Source organism: Lotus japonicus, chromosome 4 (assembly GCF_012489685.1).
Source record: "Lotus japonicus ecotype B-129 chromosome 4, LjGifu_v1.2".
Classification (NCBI taxonomy): Eukaryota; Viridiplantae; Streptophyta; class Magnoliopsida; order Fabales; family Fabaceae; genus Lotus; species Lotus japonicus.
This window is the reverse complement of record NC_080044.1, coordinates 31,028,536-31,055,189: the sequence shown is the minus strand read 5'-3', so window position 1 is coordinate 31,055,189 and position 26,654 is coordinate 31,028,536. Positions and strand designations below refer to the sequence as shown.

The 26,654-nt window shown below is 39.0% G+C and overlaps 1 protein-coding gene across 1 annotated transcript; it reads right to left on the bottom strand.

Annotated features, from left to right (window-relative positions):
• Positions 1-347: 347 nt before the first annotated feature.
• Positions 348-5,270, bottom strand: LOC130713827 (spermidine synthase 2). The gene is made up of 9 exons (XM_057563639.1): positions 4,943-5,270; positions 2,445-2,521; positions 2,217-2,339; positions 2,011-2,115; positions 1,661-1,733; positions 1,493-1,564; positions 1,221-1,416; positions 998-1,124; positions 348-682 (listed from the first exon to the last, which is right to left on the bottom strand). The coding sequence occupies exons 1-9, from the start codon at positions 5,097-5,099 to the stop codon at positions 617-619; spliced, it is 996 nt and encodes a 331-aa protein (XP_057419622.1). The 5' UTR covers positions 5,100-5,270; the 3' UTR covers positions 348-616.
• Positions 5,271-26,654: the final 21,384 nt, after the last annotated feature.

Sequence of the window (26,654 nt, the reverse complement as noted above, 5' to 3'; positions counted from 1 at the left end):
TTAACACTTTCTTTCCAACACTCTCTCATTGATCGGTTAAAATTCATGAGAGGTCCACTAAAAATTTGGTCCCACTCCCAATTTAATGAGGTCCACATGAATTTCAACCTTTAAATGAAAGAGTGTTGTAAATAAAGTGTTAAAGTCAGTGTTAAGTGTTGCTAACACTCGTCTATCTACCAAATATGTGCTGGCTAAAAAAAAAATATAAAGCCTTGGGTTTCAAACATTTTCACCATCATTTATCCAAGTAGGAAGTTGATAATGCCCACCCTTCAACTTGAGGGGGAGTGGGGGACCAATATCATAACAAATCATTCATATCAGTTTTTACTATATGAACAAATCTTGTTAGTGAACGTCCATTTTGCCTTTCAAAATTTGGATAATCTTTTATTTGTTTCCAGTTCTTGGTATATGAGTTGTTACTCAGTCAATGAAATACAAAATTAATCAAAGTAAATCATTCTCTGTTAGAGAAATACAAAATTCATTCTTGTAATTTATTAATCTTCAATATAAAATCCAAACTCTTATTGTGTGGTTCATAGATTGATGAGCAATCCTGTAAGGATGAATGACAGACTTCCAACAATAGTCGCTCTTGAATATCTGCTTAAGTAGCTTCAGAACCAATCTTTCTCTTCGCAAATGATGGCAAACAGAAAGCTGCAGTATGGATCTAGAATAAAAGGATATAACATATAAGTATAAACCAAAGGATGAATATAAGAATTGGAAGTCCTGCAATGAAAGGAGGAGAATGCAAGTAGAAGAACACTGCCTAAAAGCAGAATTAATTCTATAGAATCAATTTTACTTGGTTAGAATCATTCCTAACACGTTGAAATGATGTTTGGCAGGCAGTATAGGTAAATTTGATTTCATGAGTCAATAATTGGATCTACTTGACACAACAGCTAGATGCTTATGCGTTAAAACATAATCAATTCTGAAGTTACACAACTAAATTTTAAGGATGATTGGAGGGTCTCACCTCAGAGTTGTAAAATTTAAGTGGTCGTACGGATTTCTGACACTCTTTTTCATCTATGGGATTCACTGGATGCTTGAAATCAACAGGAGGTCCCTCAGTTGAGCAAAGCATAAAACCAATCATCCCACTAAAATGAAAAAGCAAAACCAACATAAACTTGGATAATCATAATTTCTCGCCATCCCTCCACAAGAAGCGCAAAAAACAATTTGAAGTAACTTACCTTGGGTATGTAGGAACTGTAGTCCAAGCATAGTTGACAGAGCCTTTAAAAATCTGACGACAATTAGCCACAATGTCCTCAATGATATGCATATGAAGCCATATACTTTCTGCCTGAGTACAAATAACTCCTCCTGGACGAAGAGCCTTTGCAACCAACTCGAAAAAGGGCTTCTCAAAAAGCTCCTGAGCAGGACCTAAAGTATACCAATAGTGTCATCCCTTTAACAAAAGTCCTTATATCACTTCAATTTTATTACAGATTTAGCATACCAATAGGGTCAGATGAATCCACTATAACTGCATCATAAGATCCTTCTGGAGCTTCCTTCAAAAATGCAACTCCTACACCATTGTGAGAAAAGCTATCATGAGATGGGTATAGCTTCTCTTGATTGATCATCAAATATTTAAGGGAAAAATTAGCGTAGCTGATCATACCATCACCGATGCGAAGTGTCACACGTTGATCATCAAACCCTACTGCAACATCAGGGAAAAACTGTTTGGAGACCTGCAAAGAAGAGAGACCTAAAATTTTAGAGTGGGCATATATTTCTCCCAAAGTCTTTGAGCAATAGAGAAAAAAGTTTTTAGACCAACTGCAAAACAACAGAACAGCAATAAGTCAATAACCAATTTCCTTTAGTAGAAGAGAAACTAAATTCAAGAACAGTTGGAGAAAAAAATAGAACTACATGCATGGAACATAATAGCTTGCTAGTAAAATAATTCATCTTTGGTAACAGACTAGAAAGAACAGAGTTAAATTTTTTGTGTTCCTTACTCACATCAACTACCATTTTGTCAATTTCACAAATGTCTATCTTTTCAACTGAAGAATGACGTGATATTTCCCGTAGGATCCCTCCATCACCTCCACCGATAACCAAAACCTAATCAAGAAAATTGCAGTGAGAAAAGTTGAATAAATTCACTGACTAAGATGCAATCTAAATATATACTAAAATTTCCTGGACGCATAGAAGTATAAGACCTTTTTGGGGTTTGGAATAGAGCAAAGAGCAAGATGAGTCATCATTTCTTGGTAAGCACATTCGTCCCTTTCTGTTAGCTGAATAACACCATCCAAAACAAGAACCTTGCCATACGTTGATGACTGCAAAAGACATCATAGCAATGCATTGAAAATATTGAGGTGGACATGGAAAAATAGAAAAAAATGTATTTGGAAATGCAAAATTTACTGGAATATATCATGTACCTGGAAGACCATGACTTTCTGGTAATCAGACTTCCCTTGAAACAAAATCTTTTCTACCTTCAAGGAGTGAGCCTCTCCTGCGAAATTACAATACGATTTTTATTCATGAGTATTTATTACAAAAGATGAGTCCAAAAACTCATGAATTTTATTCATTAAACATATTACTATGTGCAAATATTTCTAAGGATATACCAATTCTTTAGATTTTGTAAAAATTTATTAGCTACTTCCAGAACTTATTAGCCTTATATCTGTACAAGTGGTCTCAATTTCATGTTCAATACAAAGCAAGCACAACATGTGTTAGGACCGGTGACATGGGCTTAGGCTCACAGGATCATCTAGCCCAACAAGTGTCTAAGGGACCCAAGGTTTGGCGAGTCTATTCTAGAAGGGGCAAGATAGGGAATAGTGAGTAACCACCTAACAGAATGGTAAGAGAGAGTGATTGTAATAGTTCCCTAATTTAAGGAGGGTGAGAGAGAGGTTGAGGGGCACCTGGGATTATTCTGTTTTAGAGATATGAATAGGAAGCTCTAGCTTCCTATAGGAGCTTAGCTCTGAGCAGAATCCTGGGAATCATTCCCTTTCTGTAATCGTTCCAAAGTCCATTAATAAGCAATCACTATTATTTTCTCTGTTTATTTCCTCTGTTTCAGTGGCTTGAGGTTGGGGTTTCCAACAACATGTCTTCAATTTGTGCAGAACACAATCTATGTCTGCTACTAAATTTTTAATACAAGCATTAAGTTTTGAACTGTACACAGATATATGGTTTTTCAACTTTCAAGTGGATACAGTCCAAGCTTATGTTGTTGTTCTTCAGAATAATGATAAATGGGGTAATCAGAGACTTATCTATTTTCCTGGTCATTGATAATAAACAAGCCTAAGACAGTGTCATGTTTCATGCCCATGTCTCTTACTAGGCCTAACTTGGATTAGATTTCATCAAGTATATTTCATGATTTATGATTGAATTTCAAGTACTGATCCTACTAGTTTGTCTTATGAAAACAAGAACAACATATTTGATATGTTTAGATATGTCTGAAGCAAGTGGAGAGAGCCATGACGAGTCTCTTTCATAGTCCTATTTTCCGAAAGACAATACCATGTGCAAATATTTCTAAAGATTTACCAATACTTTAGCTTATACAAAATGCTATTAGATGAACTCAAAGACATTCATTGCAGATAAAAAATCAATTGAAGATCTACTTTTGTAACTGATAAACAATATGTAACTTAAATGAAAAAATATACACATAGACAATCAGACAATAATGATCCAATGATTGATATGAATTCAAAGAGATAAGAACATAAGAAAATGAAAAAGATTTTTTCCCTGGTATGTGTGATCTTTACTGATCAAACTAGGAATCATAATAGCTTCATTTAAGTTATGGAAAACTGAGTTCTGAAATCTCATAAATTCAGAAAAAAAAGGAGGAATGAAGCAAAACAACTGGCGAGATTCAATCCCAAAAACGGTAACAGGTGATTTGTGATTTAAAGGGGAACAAAAGAAATCCTTGAGAGGACACAGATTAGATCCTTTAATAATTGCCTACATTTTTTTTTGATAAGCCAATAAACGCCTACTTAAGTTTATGAGGTATTTGTTCTTGTTCATGCCCCTATATTTACAAGCCTTTTTACGTAAATAAATATGCATCAAAATTGAATGACAAGAATGTATATTTTCTTTTTCTATGCATCCATCTTTCACTTGTTTGAAACCAAACAAGCAAAACTATTGAAAGATAGGGTGTTAAATAGCATCTCAACTTTCTATAGGAATTCATTCCAGCACATTTCAAAGTGAAATTCCTGTGTTCTCATAAATTTTTATATTAGCACGCTCTTTAGTGATGATCAATTTGGGTCAAAATATCACCAGAATAGCTAAGCACCAGAGTGAGCTAGCACACGTTCATAAGTCAAAATAAAAGCACACAAAAGTAGAATTCCACAAACCATGCAGGCAGATACCAGGAAGTAGAAAAAAAAGTTGCAAATAACAATCATAGCAAAATCAATTGCTCCTTGAGAGGAATTGTAAAGCAACTTTGGTGCATATCTAAGAACACACATGCAGGTACATGACAGGGAGATGTTAAGCAACTTTGGTGCATGTTTGGTGACTTGTTCGAAGAAAACAACAGTGAAGCCGAAATCATGGTGGACAAAAGCAATTTCCCTTAGCTTTTGCTACCATTCACCATGATTTTGGCTTCACCTTGGTTTTCAAACAAGTTTCCCGAACATGAGGTTGGTAATTGTAGAGCAGAAGTATAAATAGAAACAGAAATAAAAGTTGAAAAAAAGGGAGAAATTTAACATGAAACATGAAAAATAACACAGATAACAAAATTCGAATCTTTCAGACAAAGCCAAACGCTGAAATGAATAAAAGTTTAGGGGCAAATACAACCTACATGCAAAAAAGTCATTGTGTAAAGAAGAGGAAATGAATGAAAAGAACTAACCAGGCCACATTGGGCTAATTTCAGAGAACCAACCCGGAATCACTGATGATAAACCATTACCATCTGAGTGATTACCAATGGAGACTCCATTTTCTTCATCATCTTTTTGCCTCTTTAGAGTGGACTCAACAACAACGCTTTTAGTTTCAGCAGCCATGGCCAAAAATATTTCTCTCTCACGCACACAAAACAGAGTGAAACGGTTGTTCGCTAGCTACCACTCTGTTTGATTATGTGAGATATTATTGGGAGAATCGAATCGCATAAAGGGCGTGGGCCACGTTGAAAAATAGCAGGAATCTGCTTTTGATTAAGAGATGCTTTTGCGGTGTAAGGGAGTATAGGATTCGTGCTGAGGGAATATCAACTGCTATCCAAACACGGTCTTATATAAGATATATATGCATGTAACGTGTTATTTCTTGCTATAGGAAAGTGGTAAAGACGAGATTACGAGAAATAATCTATCAGATTAGGGTACTGCTATGCTTTCTTCCTACTTTATTTTGCTACACCTTTCACAATAGAGCTTCTTTTGAATGATTGATTTTGATATGTTCGCACCCTATATTGATTCAATATCACTAGTATTTAGCCCGTTTACCTGTGCGATGCACGGGGAATTTTCATTTGAATTAACTATTAATTATTATGATTGAGTTTAGATGAGTATTGATATATATATATATAATACTATAATGACGTAGTTACTAATTGTAATTATTTTCTATTGATGTTTATGCATATCATTTTCGGTGTGGAGATTAATTGGATAGTTTTCCAGTTTGTAATGGCTACACCCTATATATGATTGCTGTTATGCACAATATTGGATGTAAATGACAAGTAAAGTCACACAAAAATATAACATATGAAATAAAAGTTATTGGGCCAATTAGGGATGACGGATAGGAGATGGTTTTTGGATAGAGATTACAGAATTTACATTGGGCCAAAAAAACAAAAAAGGCCAACAAACAAACTTATCATTTAAAGACATAAGCTAGATTGCTTCTCCTGGACTCACACCTTCTTTTATTGCAACCCTGAATTTGCAGCAAGGCGCCGTCAATGGGGGGAACTTCAGGGTCTCCAAACAGCTCATAATAGGCCCTGGTGCTGTGTTAGAGACTTCAATGAGGTGCTACACCCTCATGAGAAGCAGGGGCTTAGACCAACTCACCCAAATAGAATGGCTTTATTTAGAGAATTCTTACACAGTACTGCTCTTATGGACCTGGACCTAAGTGGCTGCAAGTTCACTTGGTTTGGAGGTACTAGACAAAATGTGGCTATTAAGGACAAAATTGATAGGGCCTTGGCAAATTGGGAGTGGAGAAGACAATTTCCTCATGCAGATTTTCTTGCCTCTTCACCAGTGAGTTCAGACCATTGCTCAATTATTATTTCTACTAATCCAAAAGGCAGCTCACCTGTTCCTTTTAAATATGAAGCATTCTGGGGTGACCGCCCAGAGTGCAAGGAGGTTGTGGACAAAAGCTGGCAGAACCAGAATCCAGAACAACCAGTTTGGGATAGCCTAAGAACCAGAATCAAATCCAGTAGCAAGAACCTCAAGAAGTGGAGCCAAACCACTTTCAAAAATGCGGACAAGGAGATAAGAGCCCTGAAAAAGAAGATGGAATTGTTAGCTAACAGTACAAATAGTAGACAGAATCTAGCAGATATGCATGAAATTCAGAAACAGATTATGGCTCTATGGCAACAGGAGGAAAAATATTGGGGACAGCGGTCTAGAGTGAAATGGCTTAGATGGAGTGATAAAAACTCTAAATTTTTCCACGCTTCCACTGTACAACGTAGAGAAAGAAACAAGATCCTTAAAATCAAGGATGACAGTGACAATTGGGTTGAAGGAACCGAGAGCATCCTCAAAGCAGTGGAGTTGTTCTACAGGGACCTCTTTACTTCAACAGGCCCAAGGGATTTGTCCCAAGGATGTGCAGTTATCCCATGAAGAGTGTTAGAGGAATGTAATGACAGCATACATGACCAGATCACAGAGGAAGAAATCAAAAGAACAATTGACTCACTAGGGGAACTAAAAGCTCCAGGACCTGACGGGTTAAACGATCTTTTTTATAAGCAACATTGGCAAGCTATCAAGTCAGATGTGTGTGCAGCTATCCAGCTCTTCTTTAGTGAAGGTACTTTACCAGAGTTCATTAATGAAACACTAGTGGCGTTGGTGCCTAAAGTGGAGAAACCAGAGAAGATTGGCCAACTAAGGTCGATTAGTTGTTGTAATTTTATGTATAAGATTATTACAAAAATTATGGTCTCAAGGCTCAAACCTCACTTGGATGGCTTAATATCACCAACTCAGAGTGCTTTTATAAGCGGGAGGCAAATTCAGGATAACATTATAGTGGCTCATGAGGTTTTCCATGCACTGAAATCTGCTAAACACAAGGAAAAGGAAGCAATGGCCATCAAGCTTGATATGAACAAAGCCTATGATAGGCTAGAATGGGACTATATCTGTGGTTGTCTTGAGGTGTTCGGTTTTAATGAGAAGTGGATTGACAGAATCATGGCTTGTGTAATGGGTGCTACCTACAGATTTAAGATCAATGGTGAGACTAGTGCCAGGGTCCTCCCCAAAAGAGGACTTCGTCAGGGGGACCCCCTGTCCCCCTATCTCTTTGTGCTCACATTGGAAACTATTTCATGTCTACTGGAAAAATCACATTTGGAGGGGAACCTGAAGGGGCTACAACTTAACTCTAATTGTCCTACCCTCTCCCATCTTCTTTGTGCAGATGATGCTCTACTATTTGCAGAAGCAACCAAGGAAGAGGCTTTTTAGATTGTAGCCACCCTGAACGCTTTCACTACAACTACGGGACAAAGGATTAGCTTGGAAAAGTCAAGAATTATTTTCAGTAAAGGGAACGGACCCAACACCAGAAATGAAGTTACACAAATTCTGAGGATGGCAGCTTGGGATTCTCCAGGGAAATACCTCGGACTCCCAGCAGAATGGGGGAGGTCCATGAGCAGCGCGCTTAATTGGATTAAACTAAGAGTCTTAGACAAGATCGATGGTTGGAAGGAAAAGCTTTTGAATCAAGCCGGGAAGGAAGTTCTAATCAAATCAGTTCTTCAAGCCATTGCTTCCTACGCTATGGCTATTATCAGGTTCCCAATTAATTTCTGTCAATCAATCTCTTCTCAGATAGCCCGCTTCGGGTGGAGAAGACTAGGTAAAGAAAGAGGGATCCATTGGAAAGACTGGAAATCTATCTCTAAAGCTAAAGGACGAGGAGGGCTAGGATTCAAGGATTTTACAGTCATGAACACTTCGTTGTTGAGCAAACAAGTTTCGAAGGCTATTCAGAACCCGCAAGCCTTATGGGTTCAGATTCTAAAAGGCTTATATTTCCCAAATTCTGATATTCTAAAAGCCCAGAAGAAGAGAGGAGGGTCTTGGGGCTGGCATAGTATCCTCCAGGGAAGGGACTTCCTAAGAGCAGAGGGCAGATGGTTGGTGGGGAATGGAAAAGACATCAAAGTTTGGAAGGATAAGTGGCTGGGTCCCTCCATAATCCAACTTCCACCAGGAGGCAATCCAGAACAGACAGTAGATTCGCTTATGCTAGCAGAGCAAATCCAGTGGGATATCAGAAAGTTAAGCTCCCATCTAGGGAGACAATTGGCAAACCAGGCTATTCAAATTCCCCTGAGAGTAATGGAAGAAGATGACCAATTCTGCTGGCCTCATTCAAAGGATGGTTTGTACTCTGTAAAACAGGGTATCAAGTGGCCCACTCTACCAAATATGCAGAACAAGGACAGGATCAACTGACTACCCAAGGTGATAACCCTCTCTGGAAAGTAATATGGAAAGTGAACATCTCAAAGAAAGTCAAAGTGTTTCTCTGGAAGTGCTGCAATGAAGCTCTCCCTGTTAGAGCTGCACTATACAAGAGAAGAGTTGCAAATCACCAGAACTGTACCTTGTGCAATCAAGCCTCAGAAACTATCCTCCATGCTCTGACCCAGTGCCCTTGGACGAGACCCATATGGTTCGCCTCCCAATTGCAGGTTCTGCCAAGTATTGATTTAGAGCTTTCCTTTAGTAAGTGGCTACTTGATATTGCAGATAGACTTCGACCTCAAAAGGATTTCTTCCCAGTTGGTATGAGGATACTAGCGTTGATTGCTTGGGGGATTTGGAAGGAAAGGAATGATAGTTATTTCCAAATAAGAGTCCCAAACCCCATTGCCACAAGTTTCAAGATCTAAACTTTAATTAATGAAGGCCCCCTAGCCCAAAATCAACCAGAAGTGAGGACCCATAATGAAAGAGGATCTGACCTACGAAGATGGATTCCTCCGCTTGAGGGATATCTTAAATTGAATGTGGATGCAGCGTTCTCCCAAGCTACAAATAGAGGAGTTGTTGCAGTAATTATCAGAGATGCCAGTGGATCCATTCTTCTCTCACATGCAAGGAGAATTTCTGCCGCTTCCCCCCTCATGGCGGAGGCACTTGCAGCAAGGGAGGCCTTGATTATTGCTCTGAACTTGAACTTGGAATCCCTCATGGTGGAATCTGACTGCAAAGGCCTAGTGGAGAGCATCTGCAAAAACAGAGGAGATTGGTCAATCAAACCCATTCTGCAGGACATCCAAAGTATCAAATTGAATTTCAGGAATTGTAGATTCTGTTGGACTCCAAGGGAAAGGAACTCTCATGCGCATGAGCTTGCTCAAGCAGCTATGTCAACAGCAAATGCAGTTTGGACAAGGAGGAGTTAATGTCTTTTGGTTTTTTTTTATAATAGTTATGTATAGATGGTGTAGTAGTTGGTAACGACAGTTAGTTTGTCTCTTGCTTTCAAGACTACCCCTGGTTCCAATCCCACTCACTTTCCCCTTTTTTGATTTCTCCCCTTGTCAGCTAGACGTCTTTGGAATGCAGAAGGCATGTGACTGTGTTCACTAATTGCTTTGCCTATCACGCGTAATTCCATTTTGGGCCCAGTGCCCCGTGTATTCTGGACTTGGTCCGTTTTTATTAATGAATCAGCGACCCAAAAAAAAGCTTGAATGTTTGCATTTGCACTATAATGCAAATTATTCAGTCTAGAAGAATATATCATTAAGTTGCAATACTTTGCAAGTACTAAACTTCTGCTTTCTTCTAATTGATTAGGAACTATAGGTCTCATTAGCTGCTCTTGTCCATAATCAGCTAGTTCTTTTTTGGAAGGCAACCAATTCATATAAGGAGCACAAGGGGTGCTAAACCCAAATACAAATAGGAAAAGCAGAAAAAGCAACCAAGCTACTTAGCTAACTCAAAGCCCAGAAGCAACAATTTGTGAATATAGGAAAATAATAGAGCAAAACATAAATGACAGCTCCATGGCTAAAGACCAATTCAATACACCCCCACCCCCTGCCTTTTCTCTCTTTTGATCCTATTATACATCCACTATCTACATCTGACCATTTCCCCAAACAGCATAGCAGAAACAACATTATTTTCTACACCCACTTAATTGTCTTGTTCAAAAGCACGTGTAGACCAGCTCCTTAATTTTCTGAAAATGGGAGATGGACTTATCAATTAGGCACTGTCGAACATAGCAATTCAAGAGAGCACCATATGCCTTCTCAGTTTTGTCTTGTTCCTTCAAGCTGTTAAAATAGCTTTCTGCAGAAGAAAACCCATGTACCTTGCCAATGAGGTCCAAGTGCACCGCATGTTCAGTAGGAGAAAATATGCACACACCATTCTTATTCATCCACTCAGATACCTGCAGCCATTAAGCAACATAACTTCAAGAACAACAATAAATAAGCAATTAGTTATTTCAAATTTCAAACAGTCCAAAAATGGTGTCTTTACATCACAGTAACTGAAAACAAACCAAACTTTCCAGTTTCACATACATCTTATTTTGAATAAGTTGCAGCACATGTTTGAACAATAAATCAGAAGTGTGCCATAACTATTCATGTAACTCATCAGAACTTACCCACCATAATAACTTCTTTTCACTACCTGATCCTTGAATAAATTGCACACATGTGAATTTTGCTCAGACTCCCAACTCAGAGCTTGGCTAGTCAAACAACCAAGGAAAGCTTCACCTATTTAAGAAGATAAAACCAGCCCCTCAACCAAAAACTACTACCAAGAAGCAGGCTCAACCATCAGCTAAAGAGACAGCCATAGCTAGCATCATCTTCTCCTCATAACTCTCAGGAACAATGGGGTCTGTGGCAGTGGCATTTAACCACAACAGGTGCCCCATAGTAATAAAAAAATCAAATATACTAATAAAAAATCAAATAAACTGGAAAAATTAACCACAACAAGTGCCCCATAGCAACATGATTTTGGTTAGTGTCAAAATTATGCAACCTTTCATTGATGTAGCAACAGATAATTGAATCTATGCAGTTTGAAAATTTACAATTGTTTGAAACTTTATTTTTGAACTCTAATTCCTAATTGTATTCACAATATCAGGATGAGAAATCACTGTCAACTATTTCTAGATGTATTATAGAAATGAGATGGTGAAATGTAGATTGTAATCTGATTTCTATTGATTGAATGGTAACTGTACAATATATAAATAATGAGAGCAATTACAGAATTAGGAGGCAAACTACCTAACCATCTAATTACAATAACAAACTTCTAACTTGCTCACTAATTGTAACTAAAGATAATAACGGCTTGGTAGGTGGAGACTTCACTTGACAAAATGAAAATTAGAAGTGTTATTTCACAGTACTGCCAAACCTGAATCATTTCTAAAAATTCTTGATTTTTCCAAGGCCCTTGATCGCTCATAAGGCAACCTCCATATTCAAAACATGTGCAGTCACCACCGAGAAAAGTAGGCAAATTGCTGTAAAATCAAACAATCAAATATAAGAACTTCTTTAAATGCAGAACCTCACAAGAAGAGAAGTAGATTAGGAAGGCTGCAAAGAAAACTAAACAAAAATAAAGTTTCAAATCACTTACCATGTGAAAAAATAAGGTTGGAAAGGTAAACATGCAGAGTAAATGGTTTAGATGTTAGCAATTTATGAGGAATTGAAGTAATAATCATGTACAAACTCTTCACCATTCACCTTTTTTTTTAGAAAAGAAATTCATTGATATGGAATAAATTTTGGGTACAAACTCTCCAAGTAAGTTAAAAGGTTCAACATGACAAAAATGAAAAAGATACAGTACTTGAACAAAAACAGAATAGAACAAAAGAAAAGGAGACAAAACAGATTAAGAAGCCTAGGTTCAGTTTGCAGTATATACTCCTTGTGTTACCACGATCCTAGTCGAAAAAAACTCTACAGCACACATCACCACATCATCTCAAGCCATGATAAAAACCAGAGGACAGCACCCGCGAGTCAAAGCTGTGCAGCTTCCTTCCCTCATAATAGTAATATACTATTTGAATTTAACACTCTCTTGAAAGAGAGCCCAAATAAGATAAATCCTTTTAATCCCTGACTTGGCAAAAATGACCTGCATTGCTGTTTGCTTCCTAAAAAGACAGTAAATATACCAACTCATTAGTATGTCTATCAGCATAAAAAAACAGCACAAGCATCCAGAGCATTTCCATAATCCTTGTAAGACCTGGATTTTCAGAACAAGTTAATTTCCGACTCACGCGTAGAATCAGTGTAAGCGTGACAGGAGTTTGATGTTTGAGAAAGATTAATGAAGAAGAAAGTTCAGGAATTGCTTGAGGAATGTTACGTAGTCGTTTTAGGAATTAGTGCGAGTCGTCTGCACACCTGCCTTATGGCGAGCGTGTCCAGAATAGGCTAATTTCACTTTAGAGCAACGTTTTAAGTGAGATTTCGAATCCCTGGAAAATTTAAAGATTCTCTTTTGTTTTTCCTTCGACCAGCGTTTCATTTCGGAACCCTGGACTGTACGTATGATAGTATTCACTTTTCGGAAGTCCGACGACGCTAATTTCTTTGCTTCGAAACCCTAGATTCGAGCGATGGATGAAGACTTTTTCTTTTCGGGACTTCTAACGAAGTTTCCGTCCGCGTAGCCAGATTTGTTTCGACATTTCCAATATTTCTTCAGAAGGAAGTTTTGTCGTCTGACCATCACAGCAAAAAGTAGTTTTTCGGGACAGATTAACTTACACCGCTTTTGGGATTTTATATATCGTTTTTCCCAAATCATAGATATTTGTTTTGAGTTCTGGAATTCTGACGCCAGAATCTCTCTTAGAATTCATCGGTGAACGTGCTGCAAAAATCGGAATCGCGAAATTTTCATTTTTCCGCGATTTCGCCTGCCTATAAATAGCCAAAGTTTCAAAAATATCCCCCATTTGCACCATTAGAGCCGCGAGTTTCAAGGAGAGGAGGGGAGAAGAGATTTTCGCGAAAACTCGACCGATCTTCGTGCAGTTCGTCCCTACTTCGAGGTACTGAGGTAACTAGCATGATTCTTACCTCTGATTGTTGTTTCTACTGCGTTTCTGAAGTCGTTTCTGTGCTCACAGTTTTGAGCTTTTTGTGAAACTGTCCGTTTTCTCTGATTTCTTCCTTGGGTTATCTTCCCTACGTTCCCAAGAGCCTAAAACCTCTGTCAGTAATCGCCGATTGGGATCGAGCTGTCAAGGATCTGAAAAACTGTTTCAAAACCATTTTTGTCGCACATTTCGAAACTTTATTGTCGAAAAGTCGTAATCTGACTTCGTGCCTTTAGGATTTGTTGTCACGGATGTCGTTAGGATCATTGCTGTCAAATTTGTTTTCCGAACTGATAACTTTGAGGTTTTGAGCTTTTATTTTGGACCAAAACGCCCCTGAACGGCCGTATTTTGAGCCGATTGTCCGAAAATTGTTCCGACAGTTTCTTTGCCTTAGTTTTACCCTAAAACTACCTTGTAAACAGATTTGATCGAAGAAAAAGAGCCGGAGCTCTTTTTCTTTAATGGCCGAGAGCTATTCCTTTAAGGGGGGGAGTTTTCGTTTTCGAAAACTTGTCTTTTCGTACTCGATTGTCGTATTCTGAAGCTTTAATGCTTTGTCTATCATTTATGTGTTGAATTGCGATCGAACTAATCGATTTTGTTTGGATTCTGCTTTGTTTTTCTCCGAGGTTCAGTTGAAGGAACTTTAGGAGCTTCAAAGCATTTGAGTGAAGGAACCTTTGATTGCGCGAGGCTGGAGCAGCTCGAGGTTAGGGCAACTTGCTAATAGTTATGATTGCATGATAGGCGTCGATAAATTCGACTTATGCTTTATCTGATGTTGTTTATGATGATGAGTTGATGTTATGATGCTTTTCCATAACTTGTGATATTGTGATATTGTTGGATTGTGCGTTTTGACGCGACTTCGGAGTGGAGATTCATTGATCTGGTGATCTTTGATATTTCGGGTTGGATGAACGACCCAAGGCAAGTTCGAACGAGGGGTTTGAGACTTAGCCATTTGTTGGTATTCGTTGGTTTACTTAGACTTTCCCCGGGAAAACTTCTTTTGGAGGGTTTTTGGAAAACTTAGAATGATTAGAACTTCGAAAACTAGAGACTTTGGGAGACTTAGACTTTGAGAAATAAACTCATAACCTGACTAATCCAATTCGAAACGTTTTTACTAAACGAATAATTATAGGGAACCTAAAGGAGAAAATGATTGCGAAAGACGGGGAAAAGTCGACTTTTGTTGTGGGTTTGGAGAGTTATTGGAATTGGGGAAAGCCACTGAGGTGAGCTACGGTGATGATTGAAAGTCACCGAGTACTTTACGTACTCTTGTTGTTGGGGTTGTGTTGTATTGACCGACACTAATCCCTTGGGTTATCTTGTTGTTGGAGCCGTGTTGTATTGACCGACACTTAGTGCTCTTGTTGTTTGGGCTGTGTTGTATTGACCGACACTAGACCCTTGTGTACTCTTGTGGGTGGAGTTGTGTTGTATTGACCGATACTTACTCCGAGTTGTGTTGTATTGACCGACACTAACTCTTGGGTTTGTTCTGAGTTTGGGTTTGAGCTAAACACTTATGTGGTGAGGACGATTCGATGTTTGGCTAACCATATTGCATCAATCGGGTGAATAACGGGAATGGTTCACCTGTGCATCTCATGGTGAATAACGGGAATGGTTCACCACTGCATTAACGATGAATAACGGGAATGGTTCATCATACGGTGAATAACGGGAATGGTTCACCAAGGATGAATAACGGGAATGGTTCATCCAGGATGAATAACGGGAATGGTTCATCCATAGTGAAGAACGGGAATGCTTCACTTGTGGCGAACGGGAACGCGTCACAATCCGGATCATGATTGCATTTCACGCATACATTCATTCTGACTAGGGTTGTGTGTTGTTGCTTTATTGAAGCATTGTTAGAGCCATAACATGCTAGGATTATCTATATGTATATATATAACAACTTATATATCTATACCCTGTCACATGTTGAGTGTATATCTACTTATTTCCGTGAGTTGACCCTAGCGCCTTGGCTTTGGTTGCATGTTTGTGTTTGGGCGGTCGGCCTGCTGCCAGATGTCGATGGCCGACTGGTTTTCGATGGTCTCTCCCTCGGGGGGGATCAGGTATGAGCTTGTGGATCGTGCTGCCCCCACCGCTTGGGTGATCGATGTTGCTGGTCACCGAGCGACGTATAGGGGAAGGGTCATGGAGGACCGGACGGATGAGCGAGGACGCTTGACGAGAGGAGTGCTACGGCGTATGGAGCTGAGTTTTGATTTGCCACCCTCAGTTCGCTGTGGACCAGGCATTGGTCATGGACCACCTGCACCACCTCCGACTTCACCTTCTGATGAGGAGGACCCAGCGGAGATCGAGCCTGCTGTTGCTGCACCTGTTGCGCCACCTCCTACTACTGCTATCGATCCTACCGACGTGGCGTCGTCCTCTAGGCTTGTGCGGCCAAAGAGGGAGTCTGTCGTCCCATCTGCCTCACGTCTCTTTTCTTTCCCTTCACCGCACGGCTACCGTGTGGACCCCTTGATGAGGGTGGTGGAGGAGGATGTTCTTACAGGAGAGGTGGACGTGTAGACCGGCTCGACTAGGACGGTGCGCAGGACAGTTAGGAGGGAGGTCGTGGACTTGGACACCGAGATGATTACGGTGGATTCCGACTCTGACTCCGAGAGCAGTGGGGAGAGCTACTCGCCGAGCAGCGACGAGGAGGAGGAGGAGCTATGAGCTGAGCTGGGAGGGTAGGTTAGGACTAGCGTCATTTTTTTGTGTAGAGCTCTGATCGTCAGTCTTTTTGGGACAGGGTAGGTTCCGATTGTGTGGCTTTTTGTGTGGTTCTTTTGAGGAGGATCACAGAGAGTCTGTCGGAGTATAGGGGTCTTTTGTTCAGGCCATTTTTGGGTGCCGACTTTCTCTTGGATAACTGTATATTTGATACTTTTACTTACGGTGCTGGTTTGTATATATATTTGCCTGCGGGCATACTACTTTGGAGTCACTGCGGGTTCGCGTGACGTGGAGTGCAGCTGAGGCTGTACATGTGTATATATTGTATATCGGTTAGTTTAGTTGTTGGGTTTTGTCTTTATTTCTTTATCGCTTTATTTAAAAGGAATCAAACGAAAAAAAACAAATTACCTGTTTTTCGCGTAAAGTTTATTTTTGGTTACTAAAGTGACACCTGGAAATCGGGGTGTTACAATCCTGAACAGCCAAAGCATACTACATGCGTTCACAAGCTTCATGGATAACATCACAATGCATTGCTTTTAATCTCTCGTGTTCATTCACCTTTTTTACTGCCTATTAAGTTGCAAAAGAAGAAAAATTAATAACAGTGGCAGAAAATCTTAAACCAAAGTCAGATTAGATATTGATAAGAGATATGTGAATAAATCCCCAACATCTTAATATGGAATAAGAAACATACTTCACAACATATTTAACAGTCTAAAAAAGAAATAACTTAATAAAAGGGAAAAATGAAGGAGAAAATGGCTTAACTAAGTAGCCTATAAAAGATCAAATGCAGTGAAAAATTAGAAACAATTCAAAAGAAGAATATGCAGTGAAGCCCACCCCTCTTAAACACTGAGCATGCATATGACACCCAACATTTGAGAGCAGATTTCTAAATCCGGCTATTTAGACCAGCAGGAAGAACATAACTTACAACTTATAATAACAGGAGCTCATTTCTATCACCTAAATCCAAAGCTGAAAGAGTAATGAATCACAAAAGATGATGATGAAGGAGCGTGAAAGCCATATGATATATATATATATATATATATATGTAAGAACAAAGCAGAGAAACAACTTATATCTAACTTAATTAACATGTTCCTACTTCCCCATCAGGCTCTGATACCAAGAGGGGTTCGGAAGCAGAAGGAGGGGGATGAGATGAGGATTAACAAAAGAAGTAGGACGCCACCACGGAGGGGCTTCTTGCAGAAAATTAAATAGCAGAAAATAAAAGATAGGAATTAAAACAGGAGTCTCAGCCTTCCATGAACGGAAATATAAAACAAAATATTACATAGATAGATTGAAAATTGAAGGAGAACTTTTACAAGATTAAAAGATTGAAGAATGAAGAAAAGAAAACAGAAGGAGAACTTACAATCGCAGCTCTCACAGTGTTTCTCTTTCTAAACTCTCTATCTAAGCTCTTACCAAACTCTGATCAACAAGGTTCAGAGAAAGCCGATTTAAAGAAAAAGATTGGACACTGTTTGAATAGTTCCGGTTGAATAGTTCCGGTAGACGGTACTATTTGACGGGTACTATTTGCAACAGTAAAAAGTTCTACTGTTGCTACAGTGGATTACAATAATTGAGATAGAATTATTACAATATCAAATGATTACAAGACGACAAAACTACTTTAGCAGAAGTCATCATCATCTGATTCTGAGGTTTGAACAAAATCTGACGACCCAAAGGAGGATGGCTCGGAGATTTTGAGTTGGGGGGCCTTTGAGGATGAGCCCTGTTCTTTTGGCTCTTTTAATAATTGAAGAGCAGATTGGAGATTTCTTAGCAAGTCTTCTTCCGAGGAAGCTCCTGCAAGGGCCGCTGTGATGTGGGCCTTTTGATTGAGCAAGAGACTAGATTGCGGACTAGCATGTTTAAGACAATTCTGATTGTTTTTGAACCATTGAATTACCTTATCCTTGTAAGCTTTGGAAGCATCAAAAATCTTCCACCACTTGATAAGGGCTTGCTTGTTGAGAATAGGTTGGGGTTTTGCCTTAAGACCATACCGCCAAGAAAATACCCAAGAAAGGGAAAAGATTGTGTAAAAGTTTAAACAATCAGGGTAATTGTTTAACTCTTTGTTCCAATGTTTTAGGAAAAGGTTGTATCCCTCCAAGACTTCAGGGGGGAAGATTTCAGTAGTTGGTCCAAAGAAGTTCCACCAGGAATGAAACCAAATTGGAAAAGAATATTTGTTGGTCCATTTGAAGTAGACGAGCCAAGAATGTTTAAAATTTTGGTTTTGCAGACCAAGGATTGTAAAATCCCAGGCTTTGATGTAATCCCAATAATTAAAACCTATTGGGTCAAAATTCTGGGAAAATTTTTTGTATTTGTTTGGATTGGGTCCAAAGTCAGTGGGACGAAGGACACGGAGAATTTGGAGTGTAGAATGGGTAATTAGGGAGTTGTCATTTTTATCCCTAAAATGCTTGATTTCTACACTGTTTGTATCTACCAGGATAAACTCATAGAATCTCTGGATTTTATTTAGGTGGATGGGATCAAGATGACCAGGGAAGAGATTAGTACCAATTTTATTGGCGAGGTTAGCTCCTCCTGAATGGTCCCACCATTCCGGTTCAATCAAGGTTTGGAATTTGGAGATTGTTTTGGTCAAATATCCAGAACTTGGGTTAGGTCGACCGGATTGGGCAACAACAGGATTTTTTCCAGAATGAGTTGCAAGGTTACTGGTTTTCTCAATAATGGATTGGAGAGATGGGAGATCTTGGTCAACATCTTCCTCAGTGATGCTGGCCCAGGTCTTTTTTGGAAGATTAACAAGGCCTTGGGGAACTTCGTTCAGGCCTGATTGTTGAAAAGCAAGAAGGGTCTCAATTGGCAAAGCATAATCTGCTTTGGTTTGTTTGGGTTGAGGAGATTGGGCTTGAGCAGTGGGCTCAGTTTTTTGGACAGTGGGTCCAGATTGATGGGCAGTGGGCCCAGATAAGATTAAAGAGTCAGAGATAATAATACCTTTGCTCTTTTCTTTGCCTCTTCCTCTTCCTCGGGAGGAGGAGGATCCTCCTCTGGAGGACATCTTATGATCTTCCCTGCAAATACTCACGAGTAAGAAAATCAGGGAGAGAATTGGTAGATCCTTTTATATATTCAATATCAAAGTCAAAAACGCTTAAAATAGTCTGCCATCTGGCAAAGATATGTTTTGAAGCTAGGTTTTTTACATCTTTTTGTAAGATTTCTTTTGCCGATTTGCAGTCCACACGGACTAAGAATTTTTGATTAATCAAGTCAGATTGAAATTTTGAAATAGACAAAACGATTGCTAAAACTTCTTTTTTGACAGTAGAATAATTCTGCTGAGCAGGGTTCCAATGTTTTGAAGTAAAAGCAATAATTTGTTCTTTGTCCAAAACCTTTTGTTTCAAAATACCACCAAAGCCAATATCAGAGGCATCAGTTTCAATAATCTTGAAAGCTTGAGGATTAGGGAGATAAAGACAAGGGAGATTCTTGACACGCAGTTTGATTTGTTTGACCACGTTGGTATGAATATCATACCAAGGTGGAGGATCCTTCTTGAGTCTATCATGAAGGGGTTTGATTATGGTACTGAGTTGAGGACAGAAGTCCACAACATAATTGAGACATCCCAAGAACCTTTGTAATTGGGTTTTATCTATGATTTGATCAGGAAATTTATCGGTGAACTCAATGGCTCTATTGATAGGGATGATAGTTCCTTGATAAATGTTGTGGCCAAGGAATCTAATTTTGGTTTGGAATAAACTGACCTTTGTTTTGGATACAGCCAGGCCATTCCTCTTGATAACGGAGATGAAAGTATTGAGATGTTTGAAATGTTGATCTATGGTTTGAGAAAAGATCAGAACATCATCAATGTAGACAATAGTGAATTTGGAATAAGGATTAAAGATATCGTTCATAATCCTTTGAAATTCAGAAGGGGCGTTCTTTAGCCCAAAAGGCATAACATTCCACTCATACTGTCCGAAAGGGACAGTGAAAGCAGTTTTATACCTATCCTTCTCCTGTAATTGGATTTGCCAGAATCCAGATTTCATGTCAAATTTTGAAAAGATCTTAGCATCATGTAGTCTGGCTAGGAGATCTTTCTTGTTGGGAATAGGGTATCTAATCCAACAAAGAGCTTGATTGAGGGGTTTGTAGTTGATGACCAGCCTAGGGGTTCCACGTTCTATCTCAGCATGTTTGTTGACATAGAAGGCTGCACAGGACCAAGGACTCTTGCTCCTTCGGATAAGTTTCTTCTTTAGAAGATCATCAATTTCCTTTTGGCAAAAATGAAGAAGTTCTTCATTCATTTGGATAGGTCTAGCCTTGGTTGGGATCTGTTTTTCTGAAAAATCCTTTTCATAAGGGAGTTCAACCAAATGGCTTTTCCTTTCCCAGAAGGCGTTGGGTAGATCAGAACAGATGTTGGATTGAATATCTTCTAAGATACTCGCAACCCTTGATTTGATAGAGGGCTGTTGTAATTGAACTTCAATGGTTTTGTAAGAGATTTCTTCCTTGAGGAAGTTGATTTGCTTCTCCTTGTAGGATATGACATTTAAGGTCTTTTCAATGGGAGGTTCAGAGAATTTGAACAGAATTGGCTGTCCAAGATGTTGGACAGTGATGCCGTCTTCGTCAGTGTTATAGGGGAAGAGTTTCTTAATGAAAGGAGTCCCTATAATGATTTTTTGACTCAAATTTCTGATTAACAGAAAAGGAGTTTCGATTTCAAGACTACCATTTTTTATGATAGCTGAGGGGATCTTATATTTGATTTTTAATCTAGAACCTTCAGCAGCACTGAGCTTCTCAGTTGTTTTTTCAAAATATCTGGTGGGAATGAGTCCCTCCGAAATACAACTGGAATCAGCCCCTGTGTCAAAGAGGGCAGGAATTTCTAGAGTAAAATCTCCTATAAGGATTTTGACATGGATGAAGAATTTCTGAATGGTGACCTGGTTAATATTTTCCAGAAAGTCGCCGCAATTGTTGTTAGGCTCAGGATTGGAATCAGGCACAGAAGAACTATCTTCCTCATAATCTCTAGTCAGTTTATCTAAGGTGAGCTGCTGACTATTTTGGATTTGTTTGAGGCCTTTAACCTCAGCTTTAAGAGTATTGACTTCAGATTGAAGGTCTTGAATAGTGACAGGCTTGACAGTAGATTTTTCAAGACGCTTGAAGGTATCTCTAAGATTGAATTTATTGGTAGTAATAGGACTCTTGGGAGGCCTATCTTCAAGAGTGGATCTAAGACGTTCCAAATAGATTTTCTTCTCATCAGGATCAGGGATAGAATTGATGGCCCTGAAGAGTAAGTCTTGCTCATTGGTCAAGGTGTTGATGGACAAGGTGCTGACAGAAGATGATGATTGAGAATCATCATTCTGGATTTGATTTAGGTCTTCAGAGACCTCAGAGTCTGAGGGATTAGATTCTTCTTCATCCGAAGTTTGAATGAGAAGATTATTGCTCTTGTCTTCAATCTCGGGTTCAAGATGAAGCTCAGAGATTCTTCTTTTGAGTCTGCAATATCTGCTAATATGGCCAGGCTTGCCACAGTTATAGCAGGTGACATCTTTTCCTTGAGAGGGTCTAGTCTCAGGAGGGCTTTTGGGAATTTGAGCAGAATGAGGTTTAGATCTAGGTTTGGGCTTCCTATGATCGTTTCTGCTAGATCTTTTTCTCCATTGTTGTTTAGGAGGAGGATCTTGCTTTCTGGGCTTAGGTTTCTTGGGACAACCTTGAATTCCAAATTGTTCGCAGAAGGTACCCAAATCTCTGCGATTCTGAGATTTCTCCTTAGTGAGTTGCTGTTGGATTTTGTCATCTTGACAGATTTTGAGAGCAACTCTTTGAATGATAGCTATGAGCTGACCATAGCTAAGAGTTTGATAAGGGATTTCTCCTCCAGGATTTTGGCTTCTAAGTTTCTCACGAACTTTGTCGCCAAAAGATTTAGGAAGACCTGCCAGGAATTTCTCTTTCCAGAAGGCTTGTTGGCTGTCTTCACGGGTGTAGACTCTGGTCAAGAAGGTATCTTTATACCATCTGAAATCACCCAGAGATTTGCACTTGAGATTAGACAGAAGATCACCAGATCTATCCTTGATGAGGGAAGGATCTCCAACGAAATGTTGGGCTATGGTAAAGATTAAGGAGTTGACAGCATCAGAAATGAACTTGCCATCTTCCATAATGGGACTGCCTTCTTCATCAGTCTTGACAGCAGTCAGAATCTGATTTTTTTCTTCTTCAGTGAGATAATTATCCCACCAACCTTTGAGCTGGCCACAGAAGCCAGCAACCAAGACTTCGACAATAAGAGATTCGGGACAACTATTGGCGGTAACATAGGCTGTGGCCACCATGGTCATATTTTGGAGGATTTTGGTGATGCCATACTCGTTTTCACCATCAATATTCCATTCATAGACATTGTTGGCGCTGAAGCTTTTGAAATTTGAGGATTCTTCTAAAAGAAGATCAGGAGCAGTAGCTCTAGGATAATAGAGTTTGGTCTCTTTTCTCCAATGATTCCTAGAATTGTGATTAACTGTATTGATAGGAATACTCTTGACAGATTGGATATCAGAATCAGACTCAACCTTTCCATCTTCAATATTGTTTAAAGAAGTAGAGGTATTACGAGTAGAAGTCCGACGGATTAAGGTTTCAGAAGTTTTTGGAGGAGCAGGAGCGGAAACTGCTTCTGGAGTTGGAGTTTCAGGAATAACTTGGTTGAGAAGCTGAAGTTGCTCAACAACTTTTTGGAGAAGCTCATTATCAGATTCATTTTTGGCACGAAGAGATTGAGCTGAGTGCCTAGATCGGCTACTGATTTGAAAAGGCTTGAAAAGAGGTTTCTCCAGTTGACATCCTTTGGGGATATCAAGATCTGAGGAGGAGGAAGGTTCGGTCTTGACCTTTCCTTTTTCTTTTTTAGAGGAAGAATCATGTTGCGATTGAGATTCTCCAAGAGTTTGAAGATACTTGTTGGTATAATTGGCTTGTTCCATGAGGTCTTTGATGTCCTTACTGGTGACCTCACCTTCTTCTTCCCTAGTCTTGAAGGGAGAAGCCAAGACAGGTGTAGATTGAGCTCCTTTGAGAAGGAAAGGAGTTTTAGGAGGTAGATTAGAAAGGGTTTCTTTTCCATCCTTAAGCTGCCACTTAATCATGTCAACTTGGTAAGGATAAGAGATTTTCTTCTTAATGGCATAAGATTGAAACCAGTCGAAGAAGAAGAGGTTTTGCTGGGTTTGTTCCAGAAACCCATAGAATTTATCTTGGATTTTCTTTCTCTTTTTACCCTGATACTTTGCAAAGAACCATTCTCTTTGCTTCATCCGAACATCAGAGTAAAAGTCTGCTCGGATACCTTCTTTGTCAATGACAAATTCGGTAGTGATTGCTCCAATAAAATCAGAAGTCTCTCCAGGGGTTTCTAGAGAAGAATACGTTGGAGACAAGGTGGATTGATGATGATCTTCATCACCCTTGTCATAGGTAGTCTTGACAGGAATGGTATTGACATATCCTGCAAGATGGATGGTTGATCCATCATGAGAAAATGAAGGGCGAGCACTTGACTCAGGTTGGTTCCTTCTGGTCATAGAGAAGGATCTTCTAGACATGGCTGATTGAAAATCAGAGGATGTCCTAATAGATCTAGGGATAGAGAAGGAATTTCTCCTATCAAAGATAAGATCTACTTGACCAGACTGATGTTGGATGATTTCTCAAAACTCAGGAGTTTCAACAGGTTGAGCTGGAGCAGCCTTCTCTAAAGACCATTTCTCAGGAAGGGTGATATCGCTCCATTGGATAGTTTTGGGCACAATAACATTGGCCTTATCATAATCAGTGAGAAAAAGGGTGGTTTCTCCAGATTTCTCGCAATTAGTTCGCAAGAAATAAGATTTGATAGAGTTCATTACCTTGTATTGAACCCTGTAGATTAAGGAGATAGGAATGGAATCATCCTTCATATCAAGGCCATGAAGCTTGATATTTAGGAAGAGAACGTCAAGGATGTTTTTATCTTCCAGACTGACCGTAAGATCTGGGAAACAATTGAAAAAGATTGGTCCATTACTTAGGCTGGTTTCGACCGTTCCTAAGAGGGAGTCATGCAAACGATTATGTCTAATATCCCTAAGACAAAGAAGAACTGCGATGTCAAGAGACTTCCTAGTTAGAGGTTTGAGACCAACTTGAACACTACCTATATGAAGATAGTTGAAGTTCTTGCTGATATGTTCTTTGATGCTTTTTTCGGAAAGCAGATGGATTTCTTCATCATCAGATCTGAGTTTGTAGGTTTGTTCTACGGTTTTGATGATGAAATCTGATCGTTTGAAAAAGGATCCGTTTGGTTTATAGATCTCTGTATGAGAAATTTTAGGAATTTCCCAGTTGTCGAGGTCTTGATTGATGTCTTCAAAATGAATTTCTTCTTTGAAAACATTGGATTTCGATTGATTGGATTGATGATGATGATGATCGATAGAAGAAGAAGAGGGTTGGGAAGATTTGAAAGAAAGCTTGGAGGAAAAAGAGCGAAGCATCAAGAAAGACAAATCTTCCTCACCCGTAAGTATCATCGCCATCACCTGGTTCTATAGAAACAGAAAAATAAATTAGAAATATAAGTTATGTTCTGTATTGTTCTTAATAGTTGAGTAGTATAGATCTGGATCAGACTAAAGCCACCACAAAAGAAAAGCTAAACAAGGACATTAAAAAATATTCTGAACTTAACATATCATATCTGTAGTATGGCCAATATAGACTTACTGCCACACAGGGACTTACTGCCTTCAACGCCTCCGCTGCAGATATGATCATAAGTCCGAATAGAAATAATCCTGAGAGATCTTCAAAAAGGTTTTCATTTTAGTTTAGCTGGGTTGTGTACTTACCAGTCTAGATCCATTACCATAGTGCTTAATTATGTAAGAACAAAGCAGAGAAACAACTTATATCTAACTTAATTAACATGTTCCTACTTCCCCATCAGGCTCTGATACCAAGAGGGGTTCGGAAGCAGAAGGAGGGGGATGGGATGAGGAGGAAGGTTCAAAAGAAGAATCTCTGAGCTTCATCTTGAACCCGAGATTGAAGACAAGATCAATAATCTTCTCATTCAAACTTCGGATGAAGAAGAATCTAATCCCTCAGACTCTGAGGTCTCTGAAGACCTAAATCAAATCCAGAATGATGATTCTCAATCATCATCTTCTGTCAGCACCTTGTCCATCAACACCTTGACCAATGAGCAAGACTTACTCTTCAGGGCCATCAATTCTATCCCTGATCCTGATGAGAAGAAAATCTATTTGGAACGTCTCAGATCCACTCTTGAAGATAGGCCTCCCAAGAGTCCTATTACTACCAATAAATTCAATCTTAGAGATACCTTCAAGCGTCTTGAAAAATCTACTGTCAAGCCTGTCACTATTCAAGACCTTCAATCTGAAGTCAATACTCTTAAAGCTGAGGTTAAAGGCCTCAAACAAATCCAAAATAGTCAGCAGCTCACCTTAGATAAACTGACTATATATATATATAGGGGATGTATCATATGAGAAAGGTGTTCTTATGTGAGAACATGATAATAAATCATGACCGTTTGATCATATCATAAACGGTCCAGATTAAAACAATTTAATGCTCACATGAGCATTTAAAAAAGTCATGTGACTTTTTTAAAAACTCACATGACTTAATGTTTTAATCTGGACCGTTCATGTTTAGATCTAACGGTCATGATTTATTCTCATGTTCTCACATAAGAACACCTTTCTCATCTGATACATCCTCTCTCTCTCTCTCTATATATATATATATATATAGTGTTAGGAGCACAGTAACATATACCAATTCATACATCAAAACGACTTACGAATAGACATAATAATAGATTAGTACAAAATACACTTAAGAGATGATGTCTATAGCACATTATTCAGCATGGATAACCTTAATTGCTTAGTAGACTTCTCAACATCTGCCTTCTTCTAGTGAAAAGGATCTTAAACTCATGTGAAGAAGCTCTGAAACTTCCAGTGTTGTGACAAAAGCAAAATATGTGATTTTGTAAACCTTCCCTGGATATGGCTTGGAAGGTTCAGCAGTAGGGGACATCTCCTACTTCCTAATAACCCTTGCTTTAATCTTCCAGGCTACTCTACCCGGGCATAAACTTCGAATGGAACTCATGTGTCCAGACATGGAGCAATGAAAACAGAGAGATCGGTGAAATCAGTGCAAATAAAGGAGATTTTTTCAAACAGACTGAGAGGGGAAATGTGGTGATTGGAAGTTCACAGCAAGGGAGTATTTATAGCAAAAATTATCAACTACATTGACAGAACCGTACCAGTAGCACATGTAGGTGATCATAATACAAAAGTGTAAAAGTAGTACGAAAATTAATTGAGAATTGG

What these genes read in the sequence shown, in the direction of transcription:
- LOC130713827 (XM_057563639.1), bottom strand. Translation starts at nt 5,099, where the DNA reads ATGGCTGCTGAAACTAAAAGCGTTGTTGTTGAGTCCACTCTAAAGAGG. An exon ending in GACACTTCGCATCGGTGATG is followed by an intron (nt 1,565 to 1,660) that starts GTATGATCAGCT and finishes ACAATGGTGTAG; the next exon opens with GAGTTGCATTTTTGAAGGAA. An exon ending in TTAAATTTTACAACTCTGAG is followed by an intron (nt 683 to 997) that starts GTGAGACCCTCC and finishes CTTTTATTCTAG; the next exon opens with ATCCATACTGCAGCTTTCTG.